Source organism: Cyprinus carpio, chromosome B5, assembly GCF_018340385.1.
Source record: "Cyprinus carpio isolate SPL01 chromosome B5, ASM1834038v1, whole genome shotgun sequence".
NCBI lineage: Eukaryota > Metazoa > Chordata > Actinopteri > Cypriniformes > Cyprinidae > Cyprinus > Cyprinus carpio.
The window spans coordinates 13005497-13031597 of NC_056601.1; the positions used below are offsets into that span (position 1 = coordinate 13005497).

At 36.0% G+C, this 26101-nt stretch overlaps 2 protein-coding genes across 4 annotated transcripts; one reads left to right on the forward strand and one right to left on the reverse strand.

Moving 5' to 3' along the window:
- Window positions 1–118: 118 nt before the first annotated feature.
- Window positions 119–18730, forward strand: LOC109060379 (flotillin-2a). Of its 3 annotated transcripts, XM_042724445.1 has the most exons (12): window positions 121–357; window positions 3356–3437; window positions 6137–6227; window positions 6792–6882; window positions 13461–13584; window positions 13882–14000; window positions 14133–14246; window positions 15174–15293; window positions 15409–15623; window positions 15758–15941; window positions 16136–16285; window positions 16784–18730. In XM_042724445.1, exons 4-12 carry the CDS (start codon window positions 6808–6810, stop codon window positions 16820–16822), a joined length of 1140 nt encoding a protein of 379 aa, XP_042580379.1. In that variant the 5' UTR covers window positions 121–357; window positions 3356–3437; window positions 6137–6227; window positions 6792–6807; the 3' UTR covers window positions 16823–18730. The 3 variants fall into 3 exon arrangements, with proteins under 3 accessions (XP_042580378.1, XP_042580377.1, XP_042580379.1); XM_042724444.1 differs by lacking the exon at window positions 6792–6882 and having other exon boundaries at window positions 119–357; XM_042724443.1 differs by lacking the exon at window positions 6137–6227 and having other exon boundaries at window positions 120–357.
- On the reverse strand, window positions 16881–25818 carry LOC109060377 (T-box transcription factor TBX6L-like). Its single transcript, XM_019077541.2, has 9 exons — window positions 24939–25818; window positions 24524–24689; window positions 24208–24310; window positions 23035–23199; window positions 22754–22903; window positions 22296–22366; window positions 21855–21931; window positions 21431–21635; window positions 16881–19789 (listed from the first exon to the last, which is right to left on the reverse strand). Exons 1-9 carry the CDS (start codon window positions 25027–25029, stop codon window positions 19171–19173), a joined length of 1647 nt encoding a protein of 548 aa, XP_018933086.1. The 5' UTR covers window positions 25030–25818; the 3' UTR covers window positions 16881–19170.
- Window positions 25819–26101: the final 283 nt, after the last annotated feature.

A 26101-nucleotide genomic window follows, 5' to 3' on the forward strand; every position in this document is an offset into this window, starting at 1 on the left:
TTTTTTTTAGATCTGAGCAACTTTGGTGTTTAGGCTCATTTACAATCTTATGGCTCCCTCTACTGGAACGTTAAAGAATAACAAATGGAACGTGTATCGTAGTAAGGCGTCATATGTCTGAAGGGCGGTGACTTCTGGTGCATGCGAGCAGAAATCGGGAGGAAGATGGTGTACACAAGACTGCTTTGAGTGCCTTGTCTTTGTATGTGACCGTTTTCAATACACTGTTCCGTCATCCCTGGAGAAAAAAAAAAAAGTAGTAATCTCACATTCTGAATAGCTTGTTTAAGCCGTCGGGCAGGAAAAATATGGGGAATTGCCACACGGTAGGACCAAACGAAGCCTTGGTGGTGTCAGGTAACATATCCTGCCTTCGGTTTTTCCTCAAACCAGTCCGCTTTTCGCGTGTAATTATATTAATCTGAAATGTAGCTAACGTAGCATGTGTATGTAAATCATCATACATGTATTTTATGCAATTAACGATTATTTTCTCAAGCATTTCAGTCGAGTGGTGTGTAGCCATTCGTGCTTGCCTGTTGCATTGTAGTTTGTGTTGGATGAAAGAACACAATCCATTACTCGGCTCGTGTTGTTGTGCCTCCCTCGTGCTCTTTTCTGTTCGAGTTTGAAGTGCTTGCGCAATGAAATCGATTTTTTTCTTGAAATCCTCTTGGTCTTGAATATCGATTGCGTGTATTTCTTTAGATTAAGCACACGACGTACGTATTGTGCCTTTTTTTAAATATATGCATTTTATTTTTATGTGATGCTGCCACGTCCATATCTTAGTATAAATATTTTTAAGCCACCTTTGTTTGAAGACTAACGTTACTATAACACGTTTTGTCGCTGTAGAATAAAGTGGTCGTGTTTCAGAAACCGTATTGATCAAGACCAGGGGTGCCCAATCCTGTTCCTGCAACCTTGATTACACAACTGAACCAACTAATCAACATTTTCAGTAGCACTTGATCATTGCAGGCAGGTGTGTTTGGAACTGAGCTCTGCAGGTAGGCAGATCTCCAGGAACACCCTTGAACAAAGACCTTTTAACATATACCTGTTTATAAAAACCGGGACTTATCTACACAGTTCAAAGCCTTGATTTCTTTTTGTCATTACTCGTCTTCCTGTTACGTTGTAGAAAGGTTCCTGGGTTTCACAATTTTAGGTTACATTTATATTTCTTAAGGGGGAAATCAGGCAGTAATGGGGTTATATAAATATAAGCAAAATATAACGTTTTTATTCGATTAGAAGCTGTTTTACATGAATTGAGTCTACATCAATAGACTACATCAAAATTATTATATTGTATGATTTTGATTGCTGGATACAGTGAAGAAGGTCAAGACCTCTGACTTTGAGCAATACACAATTAAGTGGGCAATGCAGGCATTCAGTATAAGCTATAGCTACTTTTAATGTTTAATATAATTTATCAAATATACCTGATAGAGGCATGAATCCCAGATATCAGACTACAGGAAGTCATAGCACACTAAAGTGCACACTGTCACAAAATTAACTAGGTCTTTTATTTTAAATGATCTGCCAGCTACAGTTTTTTTCTTCTAACTGAACAGTTTCATACAGGGTTTTTTCCTCTTTGCTTAACTTGCCTGAACATTGTGTCCACATTGGTCATGTTTCATGATATAAAGTCACATGGCAGACAGAAACTTCAGTGGGTTGGTTAGTTGGTCTGTCTTTCACGTGACTGATCTGGCTGCAGTTGTGCGAGTGATTAAACAACAGCTGAGGATTGCACATTAATAGCTGATGACATGCAGGGAATTTGTTGGAATAGATTTCTGTACCTCCATTGAAGCATGAAGAGAGACAAACTCTGACTTGAATGGTCTGGGGACCAGACCCATACACATAGATTTGTGAGGGAGTTCCTCACATATCTCACATTCCTAATGGTTACAGGCCCCTACTGTTTATACTTTACATCAGGAGTCCAGATTTGTGTATTAACTTCAGGCAACATGAATGGATGTTGTAATATTGAAGGCTGAATGTAATAGATCCTAGGTTATCTCCCTGAAGTCCAGGTCACCTGTCATAGTTGACCTAACAATATCTACATTTGCACCGACGCATAGCCTAAATAATCTTGTTTCATAAACTTAATATCATGTAAAACTGGAAGGTCTGTTTTACACTTACCCTTCTAATTGCTTGCCTCCCATAGCATTACTTTGTTAGCCAAAACACAATATGAGCAACAGACTGTATTTTACATAATGAAAATTAAAGGCAAATAGGATGTGCATGTTCATGTGGCCAAAAGATGTGTATGATTTAATCCGCCATTGATGGAAAAGATATTTATATGAGTGAAGAGTATTTTGTTTGTTTGTCTTGCAAACAAAAACAGACATTTAGTTTAAATTATGGCCTTGGGATTCAGTAAACCTCATAAACTAGTCCCACCTTAGTATTTGAATCGTAATTCTGTGTGTTCATGTATGCTATCATTCAGTTTTGGGTCAGCAAGATTTACAAATAAATAAATAAAAAATCTTTGTAATCTCTTCATTTGATAAAAAAAAAATCAATGTTTAATATTGTAAAATATTATTACAATTTAAAATAACTGTTCTCTATTATATTTCATTAGGGTAGTTTATTCCTGTTATGGCAGAACTAAATTTTCTTCAGAAATCATTTTAATATGCTGATTTGGTGCTTGAAAGAAAAAAATTCTTATTAATGTTGAAAACAGCAGTGCTGGTTAATATTTTTGTGGAAATGGTTATGTTAACCATAACAAATATAAATGTATTTACTGTTACTTTTGTTGCATCCTTGTTGAATAAAAGTATTAATTTCTTTAAAATAAATCTTACATTCCAAACTTTTGAACTATATGTAGTAAGACCTTGACAGATGCACAAATAGTTTTGTTGGGAACAGCATGTTGATTATTGACTTGAGCTCATTTCTGTAAACATTTAACCACCATAGTGGTTTGGTTAGCCTGTGTGCATTGGGGCTTTCCAATGATTTTCATTACATGTGGTTATAATGACGTTGGTGTTCAGTTTACATTTTATAAACCAGTTTGGTGAGGCATGTATGAGATTTTTACCTTTTGTAGGTGGTGAAAGTGGTGACCGACCAATAGCTTGTGAAATAGGATGAAAGATTTAGATTATTACAATGAAAAATATGGTTTGAGTTTTTTAAAGACAATTTAAAATGAATATTTATTAAAGTATTCACTTTAATGTTAGATTGCCATTGTAGAATACCACACGTGATTGCAAGCATGTTTGAGTTTGAAAGTGAGATTAGTGTGCAATGTGTATTTGTATGAAATATGCCGTGTTTATTTTCTCAGGTGGCTGCTGTGGCTCTGATGAGAAGAGCTATACAGTGGGCGGCTGGGCCTGGGCATGGTGGCTTATCACCGATATACAGAAGTAAGATTATACATTCATCACATTCACTCCTACTATTGTGTTTATTGGCTCACAACATAAACAAATAATTTTCCCACTGACTGAATGACTTTATTCTCCATATATGTACATTTCAGTTGAGTGGGCATTTTAGAGACGCGTCACGGCATGCTCATATTTGTCTTGGTAGACTTTTTAAACTTGTGAGTATATAATATATCTACTTTAGAGAAACTCCAGAGTGCACAGGCCTGTGCCTGTTGTTTTCTTCCCAACATATGAAAGACATTGACTGTAACTAAAATAACTCTGTTTGCTAGGAAGGAAAAAATTTATTTGTTGAGTGCTCTTCCTTTCAGTGATATAGTCTTCAGCTTAGACCGCTTTCAGACGTTAAACACGAACGTTGTCTCATATTTCAGTACTCAACCCCCCCATTCACATGAACTCACTTCATTAAGGGCCTGAGTATCCAGGGCCAGTGTTTGGAAAAATAAATAGAATTAACAATACTAGAGTGTTGACTGAAGTTCCACTTCAACGATTACAAACAGAAGATCATTAATGGTGCAGCATCTGCTGATGAAAACATAGTATATCCAAAATCTGTTGTGCTAAAATTATATACGGCTTTTGACATTTAACATCATTAACACCAGGTTATAGGAAACCTGGTTATGATATTTTGTTTCACACATTTTCATTGTTTGCTCTAGGTAGGAAATTACCCTGGTTATTCAGATTTCGTACTGTACAATCGTAAACCCAGGGTTAACTTTCTTATTTGCATATCTGCGGTGTCAATATCACGGTTTAAATAAGGGCTTGTCTCACTCCTGCACATCAGGCTTATTTATTACTGACTGTCTAATTCGTCCTAAATAGACATTTCTTGGACCATAACTGTAGCAATAAAAGATTTTGTCATATTTTCCCTCAAATGATGTTTATCTAAAAGTGAGCTTTAAAAAGATGATAATCCATGGTTAAGTGCAGTGTAAAAAGCCTATATGTGTCATTCAGTGAGAGCACTGTGGGTGCTTTTGTAGCCATAAGTCATATGTATGAAATAAGAGAACTGTTTATTATTCTGAACCATATGATTTATTTCCGTTCCTTGTTTCCTTCTTTAACCATTATTGAGATAGTTATGCATGTGCAATCTCTAATAACCAGCCTGTCTTTTCTCTGATGTTCCTCTCCTGTCTATTTCTTTAAGTGTTTGCTGAGCTAACCTGCCTTTAAGCGCTGGACTCACCCGTGTGTGTCTGAGCATCTGATCTTTCTCTGGTATCTCACTGCTGGGGATCATAAGATGATTATGCTAAAACAGCTCTGTGGAAATACAAATCAGTAAATTTGATCACATTTCCAAGTCTGCACAGCGGAAGGATTTAGTTCTTGAGCAAGTGATCTCTCTGAGAATAATGTCCCTGTTCACCACGGTCATACATTAAAATTGGTAATATAATATATAGGGAAATACCATGTCGAGCTAAAGAAACCGTTGAAAGGTTTATCGGGAAGTTCACTAACAGTTCCGTTTACCAGAGCACAGGAAGTTGGTCATTTATCAGAGAGTCATGTTATAACACATGGATGTGTGGGAAAGATCTATTGCAGAAATGCAGCTATTAGTATTAAATGTTACAGCTAAAATGAAAACATGTTTTATTGTTAGAGCCAATAGCAATTTCTAGAGAGGGATTAAATGTCAAAAAGAACTGTAAATATGGGTTGTGTTGTGTTCAGCTGAATGCATAGCTTAGAAATAAAGCAAGGCTGGGTGGGATATCTTTTACCATCCCCCCTTCCTTGATAAAACATGTAGTAATCTAGTTTGCTGGCAGCTCTAAAAGATACATTGATCTAATTTTAAAAGATTGAGAGCTGTAGGGCTTGCTGCAGCACAAAGGCTGAATTTAAACATTTAGTTGTGGATCCTACTGCATATCCTTGTGCACGTTGCCATTCAGAAATGCACAGTTTCTTTTCAGTCCAATTAAAGAGATACTCTTTTTGAAAGAGACAAAAAACAAATGATAATACATTAGTTTGAAGTATACAGAAAAGCGCCATTGATGTGCAGTTCATACTCGCTGCTCACAGCAACTATATTGGTAGATGGTGCATATTTAACTTCGTAGATATAGGCTGAGACCTAGACTATGGTCTCTTGACTGTGTGAACTGTCCTGTGTTATATGGGTTTGGGCTAGGGTTATTAGGGTAGAGCTATATTGGCCTAACAATCCACTAGAAATAGTATGCCATCTGGGACCCTGTTTCCACCCAGTAAATCAGAACTGCAGGACTTAGACAGTGTAAAACATAATAAACCTGCAGTGAGTGACAGCTTTAGTGATTATAATTGGATCTTTATTGTATTATTTGTCTTCTGTATTATTTTAAATTTCAACATTTTTATAGCAAAAATACAGCTGGAATACATAACCTGATTAAGTCAGTCATGAGATTTCAGAGATGAATGACATGATATGAAAGGTCTCTCCATACGCAGCAGACAGCGACTCCCTGATGGTTTGGATTCAACTGCAATCAACACCAGCGCCCATCCTCCCTAACCTTGAACCCTGACCTCAATCCTCCCCTTTTACATATGTTAACACACTGATAATATTGTGCTGTCCTGCCTCCCCTCCTTCCCTCCCTCCTCACCCTCTCTCCCCCTCCCCTCCACCCCCCATCTCCCCCACATAGACTCTCTCTGGAGATAATGACCATCCTCTGTCGCTGTGAGAATATCGAAACTTCGGAGGGTGTCCCCTTGGATGTGACAGGGGTCGCTCAGGTAATCACACTGAATGAATCAAGCCAACCTAATGAGACAGCGAGAACAATTTCAAGCACTCGGGATGTGAAGGGCGGTGGCCTGGTTCAATTTCCTAAGTTACACACATACACATGCTCTCACGCTCTCTTCCACACTCTTGTGTTGGTCTTCCTCTGCAGTGAAGGAGAGCCAGTCATCTCTCACTATCCTTTTCTGGAGTTTGGCTACGCAGCGCTCATGGCTCATGTTACTAATGTCTCACGTCAGCCTGTTTTGACTGTTGAGTCTGTAATGATGTTGAATGTATCAGATGGGCTTTCGGGAATATTGTGGGTTGGGAAATAATCTTTAAGGTTCTGGGAATCTGAATCCAGAGGTTGCCATTACAGCCCACGGTCAAAACACCTGATTTGTGCTGACTAAGTGGTTGTGTCTTCGTATTTTCACCCTACAGATCCATTTTGTGTTTAGCTTCACGTCTTTCTTTAATCCCACCTTTCCCGTTTTCACGCCGCTTGACATTCTTCCCGTAGATCATAGCCAACTTTTTTGGTTTGTTTCCCTTTTTTGCGTTTTCCACAGGATAACCCTTGAGATTATGACCCTGCAACCCAAGTGTGAGGATGTAGAGACAGCGGAGGGGGTAGCTCTTACTGTCACAGGTGTGGCACAGGTAAACCACCTTACCTCACCTAACCTCAGCTCCAAATGCCACTTTCAGGTTTGCCAGACTGGTTTCAGACCCAGCACCCCTTTATCATGCTTTTCCCTCTCATTTCCTTCCCTCCTTTTCTGGTCTCTGAATTTGACCCCCCCCCCCCCCCCCCCATCTCAGGGATTAACAGTGCCAATCTTAGTATGTTTACAGACTGAAGGTCACTGGTTTGTGCTTGACATGATGAACTGTTGAAAAACTGAAAAAGTTGTGGGTACTTACTAAATGCTCATTTGCTGGTATTTTGGGGGAAAGCTTTTTCTGTTAAAAAAAACAACAGTTTACAAGAATGGCTCTGTTCCAGTGAGATGTCCTGGTGTATATAATTCCTACATAGGCTGAAACGTCACTCTTATACAGTAAGTGACTTTAATCACTAGATGCAACCCAGGATGTTGTATGTCCTCAGACTCTGAATTATGCCTTTCTATGGCAACACTATTAAATCCAAATGAAGGTATAGTTCTTCCAAAAATGAACATCGTTCCAAACCTGTAAGACCTTTGTTCATCTTTGGAACGCAAATTAAGATATATTTTGGATGAATTCTGAGAGCTTTCTGACCCTCCGTAGACGGCAATGAAACTACCACATTCAAGGCCTAGAAAGGTAGTAAGGACATAGTTAAAGTAGTAATGTGACAATTAATTCAATGATCTCTTCCAGGTCAGTTTCTGCCGTCATTCATTAGAGTACCACGATGCATATGTGTGCATTCCTCTGATTGTAAACAATGCTCAGCTATTCCGGGTTCTACATCAGAATGCTGGCTCTGGTGTTGGCAGCACCACATGCATGCATCGTGGTACTCTCGTGAATAGTGGCAGAGACTGAGTAGAAGAAAGTCGTAACTTCGTTTTTTCTTTTGAGCACAAAAAGTATTCTCGTAGCTTTATAAAATTAAGGTTAAACCACTGATGTCACACGAACTATTTTAACAATGTCCTTACTACTTCTCTGAGCCTTGAACGTGTCAGTTGCGTTGCTGTCTAGGAAGGGTCAGAAAGCTCTTGGATTTCATTAAAAATATCTTAATTTGTTTTCGGAAGATGAACAAAGGTCTTGCTGGTTTGGAACAACATGAGGAAGAGTAATTAATGACAGAATATTCATTTTTGGGTGAACTATCCATTTAAGTAATCAATAAACAAAACCACAATACAGCAAGTAACAAATGCCTTATTAATAAAGTTAAAATTTATTTAGCAGGATATTAGATTGAGACATTAACAATAGTCAGTTATGAGAATTATTATACAGAAGTTTTATGAAATAACTACATTTTACCACTGTAGCCATCGCCATTCATGTTTTCTCATGACATTACAATGGTCAGGTGGTATAAGTTGTAACTCTTGAAAATTCTGAGTTTACAAGTAGTTGTAATTACAAGTTCTACAAGGACATGTCTAAAATTCGAAATTTCATAATTACTTAAATTCATCTACACGTATTGGGAGTGCCTTATAATGCCACAAACTAGGTTTTAGAACAGAGCCAATACGTTGCCACATTCTGTGACCTTGTGTAGTGTAGATGTTACAGATATTTTTAATTGTTTTCTTTTTTTAAGCATCTAAAAGCTTTCCTCAAACAGACAAAAGGATTCTGGATGAAATTATATGCTGATTAGTTTCATTCTTTGATTTCTTTACCTTGACAGTTTTTTGATTGCTCTTGTTTGTCAGCGTGCCAAAACTTGCAGTGTGTAACTGAACTCTAATGAACATTTCTCTGCTCTTTTGAAAACTCAACTTCAAGAGGAAATACCAAATTTCACTATGGTTACAACGGAGCATTTTATATCACCTGTATTGTAAGATCTTTAATTTCAGTTCTCAAAGCCTGATTCTTTTTTTCAAGTGTTATTTTCTCTCTGTGAATACTTAGTCTGATGTGAACAATGAGAGCATTATAACTCAAAGAGGCAGTCCAGCCATTACATGGCAATTATCTGTGGTAGTCACATGTGATTGAATGAGGAACTTAAACAAGACATTCCACAATTCAGTCTGCATAGAGGCTTGAACTCAAGGTCTCTCCATAGAGAGATCAGTTGGGGCATTAAAAAAAATACTGAATACTAAAATAATGGGGGAAAAATTAAGTTGCACATCTGTCATCTGATCATTGGCTTGTCCAGTGAGATACGCACTGACAACAGTCAAGAATGTTTTTCAGTCTTTCAGTCAGTGCTCTCTAAAATGTGCACATCTATTTATTCCCATATTTATTTATTATGTTTTATTATATTGTTAGTCTCTCATTTGATTGATTGCATCAATCCGTATCAATTTATCATTATCCCTAGTTATATCCCCTCAGTTTTAGAGCAACCGTGGGAAGTCTGTCTCATTTGTTTTGTAAATGGAGGCCTTGCAGCTGTTGAAATAATGGACCCACTTATCTGTTGGCCACCCAGTCCTCTGCAATATCTTCCTCCTTGAGTCTGTTTTCTATTATGAATCAATCCTTATACATGTTCACCAACAAACAAAGATACAGATAATACTAGCACTGTGGTGTTTTTATTTTTCTGAGTTCATGATAACTTTGTTTTCTTAACCTGGAAAGCTTCAAGAAGAGAAAGTCTTATTTTTAATCCTAAAAGATTTTCAGTCTTGCCCTACTTTCGTTTTTACTGTGTTGCATGATTGCACAATTGCTGTGGTTTCTCTTGAGCACAACATCTGAATGGTTCTTTTTGTTTAGTTTGGTGGAAATTGTCACCAGTGCACGCAGCCTTCATTTAAATGCTTGTTAAAGCATGGCTCCCCATGTTAACTGTAAATGCTACCACATTACATTGTTATTGACATTTTTGATTTACATGTCTGTCCTGAATGACTGCTGATTCTGAAATAACTCAATCAGACTCCATTATTGATTAAATTCTGTAATACTGAACTTTTACACTGGACTATCAAGACTGTTCACACCAAAGTATTCAGCAGAAAAAAATTGTCTGTTCAGACCAATTTTAGAAAAGCAGAAATGCCCTGGTTTTGTGTAACAGCAGCAGCTTTGGGCATGTAACCAAAAGTACAAATGTTGTTGGTTGGCCCAGTTTTCTTCGCCATCCGATCGAAAATATAATCTCTACATGAAAATGTTAAAATGTTTATTGCATCAAATTTTTGCACTGAATATTAATCTTTGGGTGAACTGTCCTTCATTCCAAAAAAAAAAAATCCTTAAAATGTAATTTCAGAATTTATATTTGGAAATATGGTTCCAGACCTGGAACATTTATCTGGAGCATCAGCCATACTAAACCAACCATCACCAGATGCCTTTCACAGGGCATTACTCCGGTGGAGTCATTTGAGATTCATTGTACAGCTAATGTTTTCCCCCACCCACATTAGTGGCATCATTCTGCTGTGTATTGAGTTGCTTGTAAAATACCACATCTTTAACTGTTTGATGACTGCTCGACTACGGGGAGGATGAACAAACACCCTCTAGCCAGAGTTCACCTTTGACACTGCACTGAAATCAGCTTTCGTCATAATCACACACTGCTGAAATAACCAGGCCACATGCAGATTTTTTTCAGCTCTGGGGAAAAAAAAAAATTATATTTAAATGGGAAGCTGGTTGTAGTTCAGTAGAGAGGGGCGGCTTCTAGCCAGAACCTTAAACCTACAAAAACTCAGGCCTCTCTTTCTGATGCATGATTTCATTCTCCTTTCCTTTTCACAGCCATGGACAGAGATTGTTTTAAAATGTGTCTCATAGACTCATAACTGGTGAAGTGGTGGAAAATCCAGGCCTTGGGTTTGCACATTGGTTGCATTTGAAATGTTTTAGTTATTCCTGACATTATTTTATTTTTATTTCTTTTACTTTATTTAGCATGCAGACAAGAACATTTAGACCCATTTTTGACTTTTTTTTTTAGTTTGTTCTTCCATCAGGTTTGGTTTTACCACCCTTTACATTAATTGTAAATTCCATTAAAGGGTTAGTTCAACCAAAAATTCTGACATCAGGGTAATTAATGACAGAATTTTCATTTTTGGGTGAATTATCCCTTTAATTCATACTAGGGCTGGGTGTTATAGATTTTAAAAAAAAATATCTTTTTATTTATTTATTTTTTTGATAATATTGTGTATTTTTGTATTTGTGTGTTTCTTTTTTATACATTTAATCACTCTGACTTGCAATTATGAAAAGTCATAGCAATATTCACAGTATTACTTTCTTTAATTTTACATATGTGTAAATTAATGAATCTTAAATATATTGTAAATGTTTATATATATATATATATATATATATATATTTATATATTTATATATATATGTGTTTATATATATATTTATATATGTGTTTATATATATATATTTATATATGTGTTTATTTATATATATATTTATATATGTGTTTATTTATATATATATATATATATATATATATATATATATATATATATATATATATGTATATATATATATATATATATATATATATATATATATATATATGTGTTTATTTATATATATATATATATATATATGTGTTTATTTATATATATATATATATATCTATATATATATATATATATATATATATATGTGTGTTTATTATATATATATATATATATATATATATATATGTGTGTTTATTGTCATCATTTCCTCATCTTCCTGTCATTACCAACTGTAATATATATATATATATATATATATATATATATATATATACAGGTTCTTCTAAAAAAATTAGCATATTGTGCAAAAGTTCATTATTTTCCATAATGTAATGATAAAAATTAAACTTTCATATATTTTAGATTCATTGCACACCAACTGAAATATTCCAGGTCTTTTATTGTTTAATACTGATGATTTTGGCATACAGCTCATGAAAACCCAAAATTCCTATCTCAAAAAATTAGCATATCATGAAAAGGTTCTCTAAACGAGCTATTAACCTAATCATCTGAATCAACTAATTAACTCTAAACACCTGCAAAAGATTCCTGAGGCTTTTAAAAACTCCTGGTTCATTACTCAAAACCGCAATCAGGGGTAAGACTGCCGACCTGACTGCTGTCCAGAAGGCCATCATTGACACCCTCAAGCGAGAGGGTTAAGACACAGAAAGAAATTTCTGAACGAATAGGCTGTTCCCAGAGTGCTGTATCAAGGCACCTCAGTGGGAAGTCTGTGGGAAGAAAAAAGTGTGGCAAAAAACGCTGCACAAACGAGAAGAGGTGACCGGACCCTGAGGAAGATTGTGGAGAAGGACCGATTCCAGACCTTGGGGGACCTGCGGAAGCAGTGGACTGAGTCTGGAGTAGAAACATCCAGAGCCACCGTGCACAGGCGTGTGCTTTTGAACCAGAAACAGCGGCAGAAGCGCCTGACCTGGGCTCCAGAGAAGCAGCACTGGACTGTTGCTCAGTGGTCCAAAGTACTTTTTTCGGATGAAAGCAAATGTTGCATGTCATTCGGAAATCAAGGTGCCAGAGTCTGGAGGAAGACTGGGGAGAAAGGAAATGCCAAAATGCCTGAAGTCCAGTGTCAAGTACCCACAGTCAGTGATGGTCTGGGGTGCCATGTCAGCTGCTGGTGTTTGTCCACTGTGTTTTATCAAGGGCAGGGTCAATGCAGCTAGCTATCAGGAGATTTTGGAGCACTTCATGCTTCCATCTGCTGAAAAGCTTTATGGAGATGAAGATTTCGTTTTTCAGCACGACCTGGCACCTGCTCACAGTGCCAAAACCACTGGTAAATGGTTTACTGACCATGGTATTACTGTGCTCAATTAGCCTGCCAACTCTCCTGACCTGAACCCCATAGAGAATCTGTGGGATATTGTGAAGAGAAAGTTGAGAGATGCAAGACCCAACACTCTGGATGAGCTTAAGGCTGCTATCGAAGCATCCTGGGCCTCCATAACAATTCAGCATTGCCACAGGCTGATTGCCTCCATGCCACGCCGCATTGAAGCAGTCATTTCTGCAAAAGGATTCCCGACCAAGTATTGAGTGCATAACTGAACATAATTATTTGAAGGTTGACTTTTTTGTATTAAAAACACTTTTCTTTTATTGGTCGGATGAAATATGCTAATTTTTTGAGATAGGAATTTTGGGTTTTCATGAGCTGTATGCCAAAATCATCAGTATTAAAACAATAAAAGACCTGAAATATTTCAGTTGGTGTGCAATGAATCTAAAATATATGAAAGTTTAATTTTTATCATTACATTATGGAAAATAATGAACTTTTTCACAATATGCTAATTTTTTGAGAAGGACCTGTATATGTATGCAGATTTGATTGTGCTTAATGTCTTTGGCTCACACCTGCAAAATATTCTTTTAGATGTGTCAAACTGCAAGTGTTGATCTTTTTCTGTATTATACAGTATAACAATTCATAACCATAAATGTGTACAGTAACACAACAGCCGACTGTTCTACTGTCTGAGTGCATTGTATAGAGCTCTAGGTGTCAATGGTATGCTGTAATCCAGTGCATGTCAGTATTGGACCATGACTATATGTGTTCTGCTACCAGGTGAAGGTCATGACTGACAATGAGCTGCTGGGTTATGCCTGTGAACAGTTCCTGGGCAAGACCGTGGCAGATATTAAAAGTGTCATTCTGCAGACGCTGGAAGGTCACCTGCGCTCTATTCTGGGTGAGTGACGCCTGACACTTGTGTCCATCTCAAATGCCACTCTCTTACCTTCACTGTGAAGAGTTCAGACAGTGTGCATAGTGTTAGTTCGATGAGCAACATGACCAGCAACCACTCTTTGAACAGATATCTCAAAGTTTGGGACATTATGTGGTTAAAAGCTTCTTCTGCTTTCACACTGCATTTAGAAGATGTATATATCCTTTATAATGGCAAACTCCAGTCAATTTCCTGGAGCATGAAAACAAGGAAACATGACTTTCACATCCTCACAATCTCATTTGCCTTTGATCACAGGGACTCTGACGGTGGAGCAGATCTACCAGGATAGGGATCAGTTTGCCAAGCTGGTGAGGGAGGTGGCGGCACCTGATGTGGGCAGGATGGGCATTGAGATCCTAAGCTTTACTATCAAGGTGTGCTTACATTAATATGGATAGAGTTTCGTTTTATTTTGCTTTTATATTTGTGTTTTCGACAATCAGTCAGTGTCTTTCAAATCCATTTCAGTTGTCAGGGTATAAATGTTACCGTTTTTCTCCCATCAGGATGTGTATGATAAGGTGGACTATTTGAGTTCCTTGGGGAAATCCCAGACTGCTGCTGTTCAGAGAGATGCTGACATTGGTGTGGCTGAAGCAGAGAGAGACGCTGGAATCAGGGTGAGCTGAAGAAATGAAAGACTCACTTTCCATGCATATAGTACAAAATAGAGCCTTAAACTCTTTGAAGAATGGAATACATAATTTGAGGGGGAAAAAAAAACTTTGCAAATAAATGGTCAAGTGAAAATATTTATCATCAGGATGTCAAAGTAAGTTTTATGTTCTTTTTGTTAGAATATAGAACATTCAGATTAGAATAACTTTGGACATTGCTGAAAAAATAAAAACAATTTTTTTGTTTTTAATTAATTAACACTTTTATTCTGCAAGGATACATTAAATTGACTTAAAGTTGCAGTAAAGACTTACATTGTTATAAAAAAGATTTCTTTAACAAATGAATGCTTTTCTTTTGAACTTTGTATTCATCAAAGAATCCTGAAAAAAATGCATCACTGTTTTTTTCACTGAAATTTGAAAATATCTTACAATAAAAACCCTTATTTTAAATTGTAATAATATTTTACTATATTTTTTGATCAAATAAATGCAGACTTGGTAAGAATAAGAGGAATCTTTCAAAAACTTAAAACTTTCTTACCAACTTGTGAAGATTGGTATACAGTATATACAGTTTAAAATCCTTTTGTCATAAACATGAAGTAAACATCAAAATTAAATGACAAATTTTGATAAAAGTTCGTAAACCAAAATTAAGATTTAATTTAATACAGGGCTGACTAGTTTTAAGACCAAATGTTGATTTATTTATTTATTTTTGGTAATTAAAATGAACTTACAATTGTTTTTACCACAGTTGCTAAAATATGAATTCAGCAGATTGACACCAAAAGTCTTAGGGCAGCGAATTTTATTCTAATCCAAAAAAAAATAAAAATAAAATACAAATAAAATAAAACTGGAAAATGGTGTGGCAAGTGGTGTGGAACTTTTTTTCTTACATTCCTTATTCTCTTGTTCTAGGAAGCAGAATGTAAGAAGGAGATGATGGATGTTAAATTCCAAGCCGATACAAGAATGGCAAACTCAAAGAGAGAGCTGGAGATGCAGAAGGCTGCTTTCAATCAAGAAGTGAACACAAAGGTAGAGCTAAGTTATTCTTCTGGTTATTTTAATACTGCAGATGGACTGCGAAGTAAATCATGTGACACACAGAATACAACATATATAATCATTCTTTCCTTTCCTTCTATCTCAGAAAGCTGAGTCACAATTGGCCTATGAGCTTCAGGCAGCCAAGGAGCAGCAGAAGATCAGACTGGAGGAGATTGAGATCGAGGTAGTTCAGAGGAAGAAGCAGATCACCATTGAGGAGAAAGAGATCCTCAGGACAGATAAAGAGCTGATCGCCACCGTGAGGAGACCAGCTGAGGCTGAAGCCTACAAGATGCAGCAGCTCGCAGAGGCACAGAAGTGAGTAACACAAGTGAGAGGGAATTAGAGAGGTTTATATATAAAACTGGTATATTTAGTTTAAGGGAGCCAGTTAAGAAAGGCAAGAACAAAGGCCTCGTTAACTCATTCTGTCTTCTGCTCCTCTCTGTCAGGATAAAGAAGGTGTTGACGGCACAGGCTGAAGCGGAGAAGATCAAGCGTATTGGAGAAGCAGAGGCCGGCTCCATTGAGGCTGTGGGTAAAGCCGAAGCAGAGAAGATGAGGCTCAAAGCTGAGGCCTATCAGCAGTATGGAGAAGCTGCAAAGACTGCCCTCGTCCTGGAGGCTCTGCCAAAGGTGTGTGGAAGTCTGGGAACTTATTCAAAATTTGATTACAGTAATTACAGATGCAGTATGTCTCAGTTTTTTCTTTTTCTCATTACTTTGGTCAGACCTCTCCAACACTACCAGTAGTTAAAATGCAAATGTTTAAGTTTAAGCTGAGTGTGTTTTCATTGTGTTTACTTGTCGGTGAATTTGTATCATCACAGATTGCTGAAAAGGTGGCAGCACCCTTAGGTCGTACCAATGAGATAGTGATCCTGAGCGGCGACGGTGGCCGTGTTACTGGGGAAGTGAATCGTCTGTTGGCTGAACTACCTGTTTCTGTAAACGCCCTCACGGGGGTGGATCTGTCCAAGGTGAATACATATAAACTACACCTTTTCACATAGACTACTGTTCTGATGGTGAAAATAAAGGCTGCATTGATTTGATCAAAAACAGAACTGTAATATTATGAAATACTGTTACAAACATATGTTTTCTATTGTAATATATTTAAAAATGTAATTTATTTCCTGTTATGACAAAGCTGAATGTTCAGCGGTCATTATTCCAGTCTTTAGTGTCACATAATCCTTTAGAAATCATATGAATTTAATGTGTCCACACACAAAGTATTCTTTTTTACTGATCGCAAACATTAAAATGTTTGTGTAGGCTCTCATTTAATATGGTCATAAAATAATAAGCATAGTGCTGTTTAGCATGTTATATATCAAACCTGATTCTTTTTTGACATCAGTATTTTTTCAGAGGTAGAACAGGATTAGGGAATGAATAACCACCAGGATCAAGTAAAATAGATGATGTTTTGTCAGTATAAACATGTAAATGAATGTGTTGTTTCTCTACAGATCCCTTTGCTTCAGAAAATGATCAATCCTCAAGCTTGAACACGCCTTTCTGACACGCCCACATTGATTGCCTTGAAAAGAAACACGAGCTGTTTTCTTTTTACAGAAATGAGGATTTTTTTTTTTTTTTTTTGACCCCTGGTGCCTTACCTCTGCAGGACCAGAATCTCTGCATGTGCTCTTGTTTTCGTCACTTTTTGCCTCTTTTGTTGAAACAACATACCTCAATTATAGTTATTTTGTTAATCGCAGAACTGTTTCATAAAATTAACTAGTGGGCAGCTGCAGATGTGTGTGTATGTAGTGATTTAGAAGATAAGGAAGTATTTCCATTTGAATGGGTAGCTAAGGTTATATTCACAGTTATGTTTATGCGATGTACTGTATGAAGATATATAGAAGTATAGTGTAGAAAAGCCATTTATTGGATTGATCAACTAGGCCTTTGAAATCATTGTGAAGACATTTCTGTTCAGGTCAAATAGTGACACAGTAGTGAGGAGAACTGACTTTTAGTTTATCTAACCAATGCATTTAGACATGGGTTCATTTGTAAACATCTTTTTGTATAGTTCAAACAGGAAGCACTATAATAATTTTTTAAAGTAGGATAAACTATTTTAAAAAAATTAACTTTGCTTTTAGGGTTGGAGGTCGAATCACCCGTTCACTGTGCAGTGGTTCATCTAAAACTTCGCCATGTGATTCATAATCATATCTTTATGTAAGTTCTTTGAGAATGTTTTGCCTATTTTTGAATAATAAGTAGTGGTCCAAATGCATTTTTACCGAGACACCAAGCAAAGGCCAAACCATGCTGAGTTTAGCAGGATTTTAAAAAGTATCCTTATTTTTTCATTGCAGAAAACCTCCGATATAATTTACTTAAGCAAATGTTTATGCAGATGATAAAGCTTTGGTCCTCTTCCATTAGCTGCAAGCAAGATTTTATGACTGCAGCCAAACTGACAGTACAGAACCTAGTGCACTCTTTTGTCTACTGTTAAATCTACACATTTGGAGATTGATACTGTGCATTTTAAGTTGAACTTCTACCATGTTCATAGCTCTTGCCTTACAGAGTTTTTTTCCATATTGAATAACTTCAGTTATTTTTTAATTCATTGATGTAGCTTGATTATAACAGGTCTTCTTCCTCTTTTTTTTATGTTTTAACAGTGATGTTTTAAATAATGTCAAATGTATTCTTTGTTCCTAAAGTGCTAATTATCATCATCCAGATAATGTGAGAGCTCTGTCAGGTTAACTCTGCTTCAGCAAAATATTATCATTTTTTTCATTGAGAGTGACTATATTTAATGTTTTGTTGTCTTCTGATTCTCAGCTTGCTATTGTGTTATGAAAATACAAATCAATTTGCCAAGCATCAGTAAGTCAAACAGTATATCCGCATTTATTTTACATTGCTGCTGAATCATAAATGATTGGGTCTTTTGCTCATTGGTAATCAGATGCCAAATATAAGGTTTTTTTTTGTTGTTTTTGTTTTTTTACAGTAAGAATATTCTGTTTGTCAGAAACAAGTTCATTAAAACTGATGTTCAATTTTCATTTCATTCATTTTCATTCAATTTTCAGTGTTTGTTATTTTACATCAATATCTGTTTCAGCTGGGAAAAGGGAACTGTGCTTTAAAAATGTAGCCATTGTTTATAAGATGTTGCGCACGTTTAAAATCAACTTCAGGCTTTGAATACTTTTCTATGCTTAATCTAAACTAACGAGAGCTGTTGTTTCTGAGCTGAGTGTGTTTGTTCTAGAGTTGTGTGATTTTTCCATCACTAACAATCACATACTGAGAATGTGTTACATAGCAGTGCATATAGTTAATGCCTATAACTTGTTGTAGAGTAAATATACAATAAATGTATCTAATAAGAAATCTGTTTCTGATCACAGTCAATAAATTCATCTTGATTTGTTTTACTTTTTTGCATGTGAAATATTTGATGTTTGGAAAGGCAACTTTACATTGCTAAGAAAAGTTATAGTTGTGATGACTTAAAAACTGTATTTAGGTTTAATGTAAAAAACAAAAAAAAAACAGGGTCAAAAGTTAGGATAGAAACAGCAAAAGTGTGGTCTGCAGAATTACTTGAAGTCATTCACATCTCTGAATGGTTTTATGTTGACTTTAGATGTTAAGCAGTTTAAAGTTCATACAGACAGTAACCGACTAAACATAAATATGGACATTAGTGACAACTAACAACCTCATATCCCGCTGAAAATATTTACATTCTTTTGTTGGGAAGCCCTCAGTGTTTAGCTTGAATCTGCTTTGTAAACTACTAATGCAGAGCAGTGCAGTCTCTGCTGGAAATGAGCAACAAAATGAGGCATAATTCAATGATGACTGAAAAACTTCATTTCCCAGTCTGCTGTTCACAGTAATATTCAGTTAGTGCTCTGGCACTGACATAGTCCATCTGTGATCTGTGTTCAGTCTGGCTGCTCAGCATGCTGTTTAATGTGAACTGCTGATCGATGTGTTCCTGAAGCGCTGGAGAAATCTGCGGACGCAGCTCTCGGTCTGAGCCACGGAGGTACTGCTCAGGTTGGGGGGGATTTTGCAGGACCTTCCCCGATGGTCCTGAGGCTAAAGCTCGAAAATGGATCCTGTTGAGGATGTCAGTGAAGGGCCTCAGATTAGCATATTCAGAGACTGGGGTCATCTCCGGGTTCCTCAGAGCACTTTCAGGGAGTTGCATCCGGCTCAGTTTGGGAGGCAGAGGGAGGGGCAGCTCCATGTCAGGACATTGTCGTGAGGGATGTGGAGGGGTCTGGAAATAAGGCTGGAGCTGGATGATGGATGAGGCTGGGCTGCTGTGATGATGGTGCTGCTGAGGGTTTAGAGTGCTGCTGATCTGAGATGGCAGTCTGCTGAGGTCGGTGTCTCCTGTGGAGGACTGGACACAGAAGCTCTGGGCCACGGGCAAAGCTGCACACAGACTATGGAGGCTGGAGGGTCTGGCTTCTCTGGGACTTGGAAAAAAACTCGCAACATTATTTTGGAAGACAAGACTCAAGTCTGTATTTAGCTGTTGTCTAGAAAGTGATCTTGATGGATACAAACCTGCACTTTTCAGTGCAGTTACAAATTGAAAAAATTCTATGGTTTAACATTTGAAAAAAATAAAGAGTTTTACACTTGCTCTGTAAAACAAAATTATTAAATACATTATTTGACAGTACAATAGTATTATTACTACAGTAATACATTTCTTTCATATATTAGTTTCTTTTTTGGAATTTTGTTAAAAAGGAATATTTTGTTATAATAATAATAATAATAATATTATTTTGGAGGACAATGCCTTTTTTAATTATTAAAAACAAAACTTAAGCTTTGTCTAAAAAGTAATAAACTGAGAAAAAATGTAATCTCCAGAGATCCAAATGTCTCACTATTCAGCAAAAATTGCAGCATTCAAACTAAGTTTTAGGCCAAAATAAAAGCTCTGTAGCTTAACATTTGAAAGCAAAGAAATTTAAAAATTACTTTTAATTTTATTTATGTTCTGTAAAATGAAATTCTGTTTATTTATTTTTAATTTTGCAGTACAACAGTATTATTACTACAGTAATATTTTAATTATTCTTCATAGGGTCTAAAGTGAGTCCCCCCCCCCCCCCTCCCCAATATTGCCATGCTAAAATTGACAGTAAATCCTCATTTTAATTATATAATAATATTCCATAGAGGACTCTTACCCTAGAAAAAAAAAGTTATATATTTAAAAAAAAAAAAAAAAAAACATTTCATACTAAGTATAGTTTAAATCTATTAACATATTTACTGACATATCATTCATGACATTATCGATATAAAATTTATAATTATACTTTATTCTGCGTATCACTTGTGTGCAATGCACATTTCTTAATTTTAAGCCTAAAATGTGTTTTAATATCACTATTGATGAGGATTGCATGATCTTTGTATAATATTGGTCTTTAAAAATCAAGATTTAAATCATCATTTAAAGTTTACCTGAAGTGTACTTGCAATAGTTCCACTTTAGCACATTCAAATATACTTCAGTATTTCTTTAGTTGGACTTCAACACTACTTCTGCACAAAATTAGTTGTTCCAGTTTAGCAGACTTAAAGTATACCAGTTTAGTATACCAAAAGTACAATTGCAAGATATTTTTAATAAGTGCATAAATATGTAAATGTATACTTTGCATGAAATAAATGTATTCCAAATAGTGCTATCAAACGATTAATCGTGATTAATCGCATCCAAAATAAAATAATATGAATATATAAATGTATAAACGTAAATATTTTTTAAATATATATACTGTATGTGTGTGTATTTATATATACAGAATAAATATACACAGTACACATACATATATAATGTAAACAAAAACTTTTATTTTGGATGCAATGATTAATCGTTTGACAGCACTAATTCCAAATACACTTTAGTATATTTCTTTTTCACTAGGCTATCTTTGTCACCTTTTTTCACCCCTGATAAGTTTGCATCCCTGAATTTCTAGAGCAAGAATTAGTATTTTCCAGCAGAACTGTGGCATAATATCATGGTTTGATTATAATGTGATATTCACTGCATCACAAAAATTCCCAGGCAGAATCAGAGCCAGACTCACCTGTTCAGGTGTCTGTTATTGAGGCTGAGAATCGTGTGGGTCTGATGGGGTGAAGGTCCTCCAGCAGTGCTGGGGTTTATGAAGGCTGATATGAAAGGATTAGGGGTGACAGAGGAAGCCACTTCTGAAGAATTCAGTTTTCTGCTGCAGTCAACAGAGCTGGACACGGTCACATCCACATCCTCATCCTTCTGTGGCTGTCCTACTGTTTGTGGACAGAAGACGAAATACACAATGTATAATAAAAGCTAATTAAGTGGTAAATAAAATAAGGGTGACCCCCTCATGATTGAGGTAAAAAGTCCCCTTCTGCTGCCCTCTGCTGGGCACCAGGTCATAGCACTAAAAACAAGAAGGGACACTGATGCATATAATGTGAAGCTACATTGAATATTATTATTATTATTCTCTTGGTAAACCATACCATGCTCATTTGATGTCAAATCCTGTTTGGCCTGTCCAACTGAATCCTGGGTCTCTCGGCTCTCTTTTTCTCTAAACCTAGGAGAAATTAAAGGTTATATTAACTGAAAATATCAGAATTAATTATTAGAGTTGGAGGTTCAACAGTCAGGAAAGGAAACATTATGAAATTCTATTAACAGTTTGATTTGCCTTTAGGAATGATGAAAATCTTGCTCTTTTACCCACAAAATGGTTGAAAAGAATTATAATTATTCACAAAAATAAAACAAATAAATAAAATAACAGAATCAAATCAGCCCTGGAGATATTTGTAAGTGAAATTTTCTGAATTTCTGAAAATTATGAAAACAGCTCTCCATCACTTCTTTTTGTGGTGACCTAATAATTCTCTCTATTGAACTGACCTCTAATTAATTATTTCTAATGAAGCGTCTCTCACCTTTTCCTGTTCAGCCCATTGTCACGAAAGCCTTTAGCAAAGGGGTTATTGTCAATCTTGAGTTTTGTGATCTGTGTTGAGGAAGAGAAATAAAGAGTCCCATCGGCAAAAACCACAGACATGCCGGGCAAAGAGCATAAACCATGCAGAATAGTTTTATAAAACATAATAAATCAAGAGAAGAATATGTCAGACATATTGACGTCTTCAAACATCAACTTTTACTTAAATGTTTTGCTGATATTCTGTGAGAATATTGAGTTTTGCATATTTTGCACACTATACTGGGTACTAGATTCTACTATTATAGACTTAATTTTAATTGACCTTTTTATCCTCATGAACTTGACCCACTAGATGGCAGTGCAACTCTAATGAAAAGTATCTTTGAAAGCCAGCTTTTGAAAGTCCTATTTTTCCATACAGTTATTCATCTCATGTGAAATGTCTGTCCTCACCTCTTGGTTCTGGTACGCTGTGACAGCTATAAAAGCAGCTTCAGGGAAGGAGAAGCGCAGGTAACCACCAGAGTTGTGAGGGTTACAGGGGTCTGGAGATTGGACAATGTGTAGACGGGGCTGGTATTTGTGCATGGAGTGGAGAACCACCTAATGAACATAGAGAGAAATAGAAGTATCAATGGTAAAAAAAAAAAAAATGTGATCCCCAAAACAGAAAACATCTATTAGATATCTTTCAACCGATACACAGTTATATCACCCCATTTCTAAAATCTTACCAGGCCATTAGAGTTGAGGGTGTTGTTGGTCAGTTTGAGCTTGTGAAAGGAGATTGGATACTGCATCCATTTCTCTCCAGGTGCAGGAGAGTCTGGATGGATGAAGAAGCGATTGGGCAGGTGTGGATCAGTGGAACCATTCACTTCCCAACGGTCCTTATTCCACTGAAACAATATAAGAGCATATGAACCGTCATGAAGACTACAACAATTAATCACTACTCATTTAAGCAGATTTATCTATGAGGTTTGCAGCGTTATGACACCCCTATACCCATCTGGAGCTGAAAGTATGATGTGTATCAGCTGAATCATTGATATAAAAGGGATAGTTCACCCAAAAATGAAATTTCTGTTAATTTATATTCTAAAGTTTAAATACTTTTATTTATATTTTAAAGATAGTTTGAAAAAAAAAAGCCATACTATGAAAGTCAATGGGGATCAACAACTCTTTGGTTACCCATATTCTTCAAAATATTTTTTGTGCTCAACAGAAAAAATAAACTTATACAGGTTTGGAATAACCTGAGGGTGAGTAAATGTTGACAAAATTTACATTTTTGTGTGAACTATCCCTTTAAGGAATAAAACAGGGTGAGTGTCATATTATAATGTATAAGCAGAAGAAGACTAAATAAATAGTAAACTACTGTTCAAAACGGGTTGGGAAAGATTTTTTATAAAATGTTTTTAAAAGACGTTTCTTATGAAGTCTTACCAAGGATGCATTATTTGCATTATTTGACCAGAAATAAATAAATAAATAAATAAAAACAGTAAAAACAGTAATATTGTAAAATATTATTACAATTTAAAATTAATATTTATAAATATATTTATAAATATCTTTACTCCAGTCTTTAGTGATACATGACATGACATTATTGTCATCAATGTTGTCATCAAAACATATTAAAAACTATTTTTATAAAAAACATCATGCAGTTTCAGGTTTCGTTGATGAAAGTTCAAAAGAACAACATTTATTTGAAATGGAAATCTTTTGTAACATTTTAAAAAATATATTTGCTGTCATTATTGATCAACTGAATAAAATCATACTTTTTTTTTTAATTGTACTGACCCCAAAGTTTTGAATGCTAGTGTACGTGTGTGTTTGTGGGGGAGTATGTGTGTATGTGCCATAAGGGAGGGGTGGAGGGGTGGTACCTTGTACTTGTGGTTATCAAAAGGAACCATGTCCATTATCAGCACATACTTGACTTTTGGATTTAGTCCTGTCACTGTTACTTTGGAGCTGGGAAACATCCGCCTGAAATAAATGTACACCGGAAACACATCATGACAATTAGTCATCACATATTAGACAATGCATAATGTGCAATCTGATTTGTAATGCTTTCAAGATTATGAACTATTCAGCTAAATGAATAGTACACTGAATGCAATTCAATTATATGTTTGTTATATCATCACTTATTATAAACAAGACTTTTAGTCATTTTAAACCATTGTAGGTGCATACCTTCCAGATTTAGTAATCAGCATCTCTGTGCCAATACTGCTGAATTTGTCCCAAAGCTCTCGATCTTGCAGGGATACATGCACTGGCAGTGAGGTCAGTTCAGCTTCAGGACTGTTCATCCTGCTATTGAGGCCATGTTGAGTGCGGAAAATGGGTTCCTTACAGTCTAATAATCGATAACAGAATAATTTCAGATTTTCATTCACCACACTATTTCATATATGTACAACACTGGCTCTCAAGAATGACAATTGTTTATTATTAGAGAACCCTCCCTTTAGTCAGTTTGAGGGTTCTCCCTCTTTTGACAACTCACAGTAATTAATAAATGTAAATTTAAAAATAAATAAATAAATAAACCTGAAATTGAATTTGAAACTTAAAAAAACATGAGAGATATAAAAAACAGTCCTACCTTGTGGATAATATCCATAGTTATTAGCCAAATAATTCATTTGGTAAGGTAAGTCCAGCACAGGCCGTTCCTCTGGGAGATACATGACCATGAGACTGGAGCAACAAACTAAAGTGACTTGTCCAGAGGTTTGTAGCAAGCCAATGACTTGCTAGGACTATCCTTTAGGATGCTACCTTTCCATAACTTCAAAGAGGACAGAGGTGTGTATGTGCACTTCTGTCAAAACATCAGTCTCGTCTTTGATCTGCCTCTTTGTCTCTCCCAGTTCCCAGTTTGTGCTCCTGCTTGCCCACAAAGGTGTGTAGAAACAACAATCCCTGGATCTGGGGGAAAGGGGGGTGCATCTGACTTTAGAGGCCAAGGGTTCCCTAACACTTCCTCCAAACTCACACAGACACACACATAGGTGTTAATCACCCCAGCAGTTTGTCCCCCTCATTACTACAGGAAGCCTTTGCCACTATTTATTGGCTCTTGGCCAAACTGTCAAAGTTCAGCAGATAATTTGTAATCTTAAATATTAAAACTGTGCATTAAATCTGGTTTCATGTAATTTGCTAAGGGCTTTCTCTATCAAAACACCCTCTGAGTTAGGCCAAAATTGAATAATCCTGGACAGCAGTAAGTGTAGTTTTACTTCTAATCATCTTAGCAAGCAATAAAGGCCTTCAGACAATCAAATGTTTAATCTGACAACTATTTTAAGTAAGGCAGTAATGTTTAACATGAAAGTAGCCAACATCAAATTCATCAGTTGTGTTCATATTCTTTCCCTCCCTGAAATAGTAGATATTTTCCTCTGAGAGAGAATGAGCATATCTAATACAAGAATCTTCAACAATGGGTCCAACTGTTTGAGCTCAAACTAATTTTGAAAATAAATAAATAAAGTAAAATAAATAAATATTTAATTGTCCCACCAGCAGTGTTGAGGAGTAACTAGTTACATGCAATGGAATGATGTAATTAAATTAGAAAATAAATGTAACTGAAATCTGTTACAGTTTACAGTTACATTTCAGTAACTGTAGATCTCAAAGTAAATAGAGGTGTTAAAGTCTTGATTTTGTGATGGTTGCGCTTTATAATTAAATGATTATCATCTTAATTCGAGTGAAGAAGGAATTTGAAAGTCTGACAATAATCTGTAATCAGCGTTG

Coding starts and splice junctions, on each gene's coding strand:
- LOC109060379 (XM_042724444.1), top strand. CDS start 309: ATGGGGAATTGCCACACGGTAGGACCAAACGAAGCCTTGGTGGTGTCA. Junction 13,585..13,881: donor TCACCTGCGCTCTATTCTGG/GTGAGTGACGCC, acceptor CTTTGATCACAG/GGACTCTGACGGTGGAGCAG. Junction 16,286..16,783: donor CGGGGGTGGATCTGTCCAAG/GTGAATACATAT, acceptor GTTTCTCTACAG/ATCCCTTTGCTTCAGAAAAT.
- LOC109060377 (XM_019077541.2), bottom strand. CDS start 25,029: ATGGTCATGTATCTCCCAGAGGAACGGCCTGTGCTGGACTTACCTTAC. Junction 21,932..22,295: donor AATGGGCTGAACAGGAAAAG/GTGAGAGACGCT, acceptor AATTTCTCCTAG/GTTTAGAGAAAAAGAGAGCC. Junction 21,636..21,854: donor TTTGACATCAAATGAGCATG/GTATGGTTTACC, acceptor GTCCACAAACAG/TAGGACAGCCACAGAAGGAT.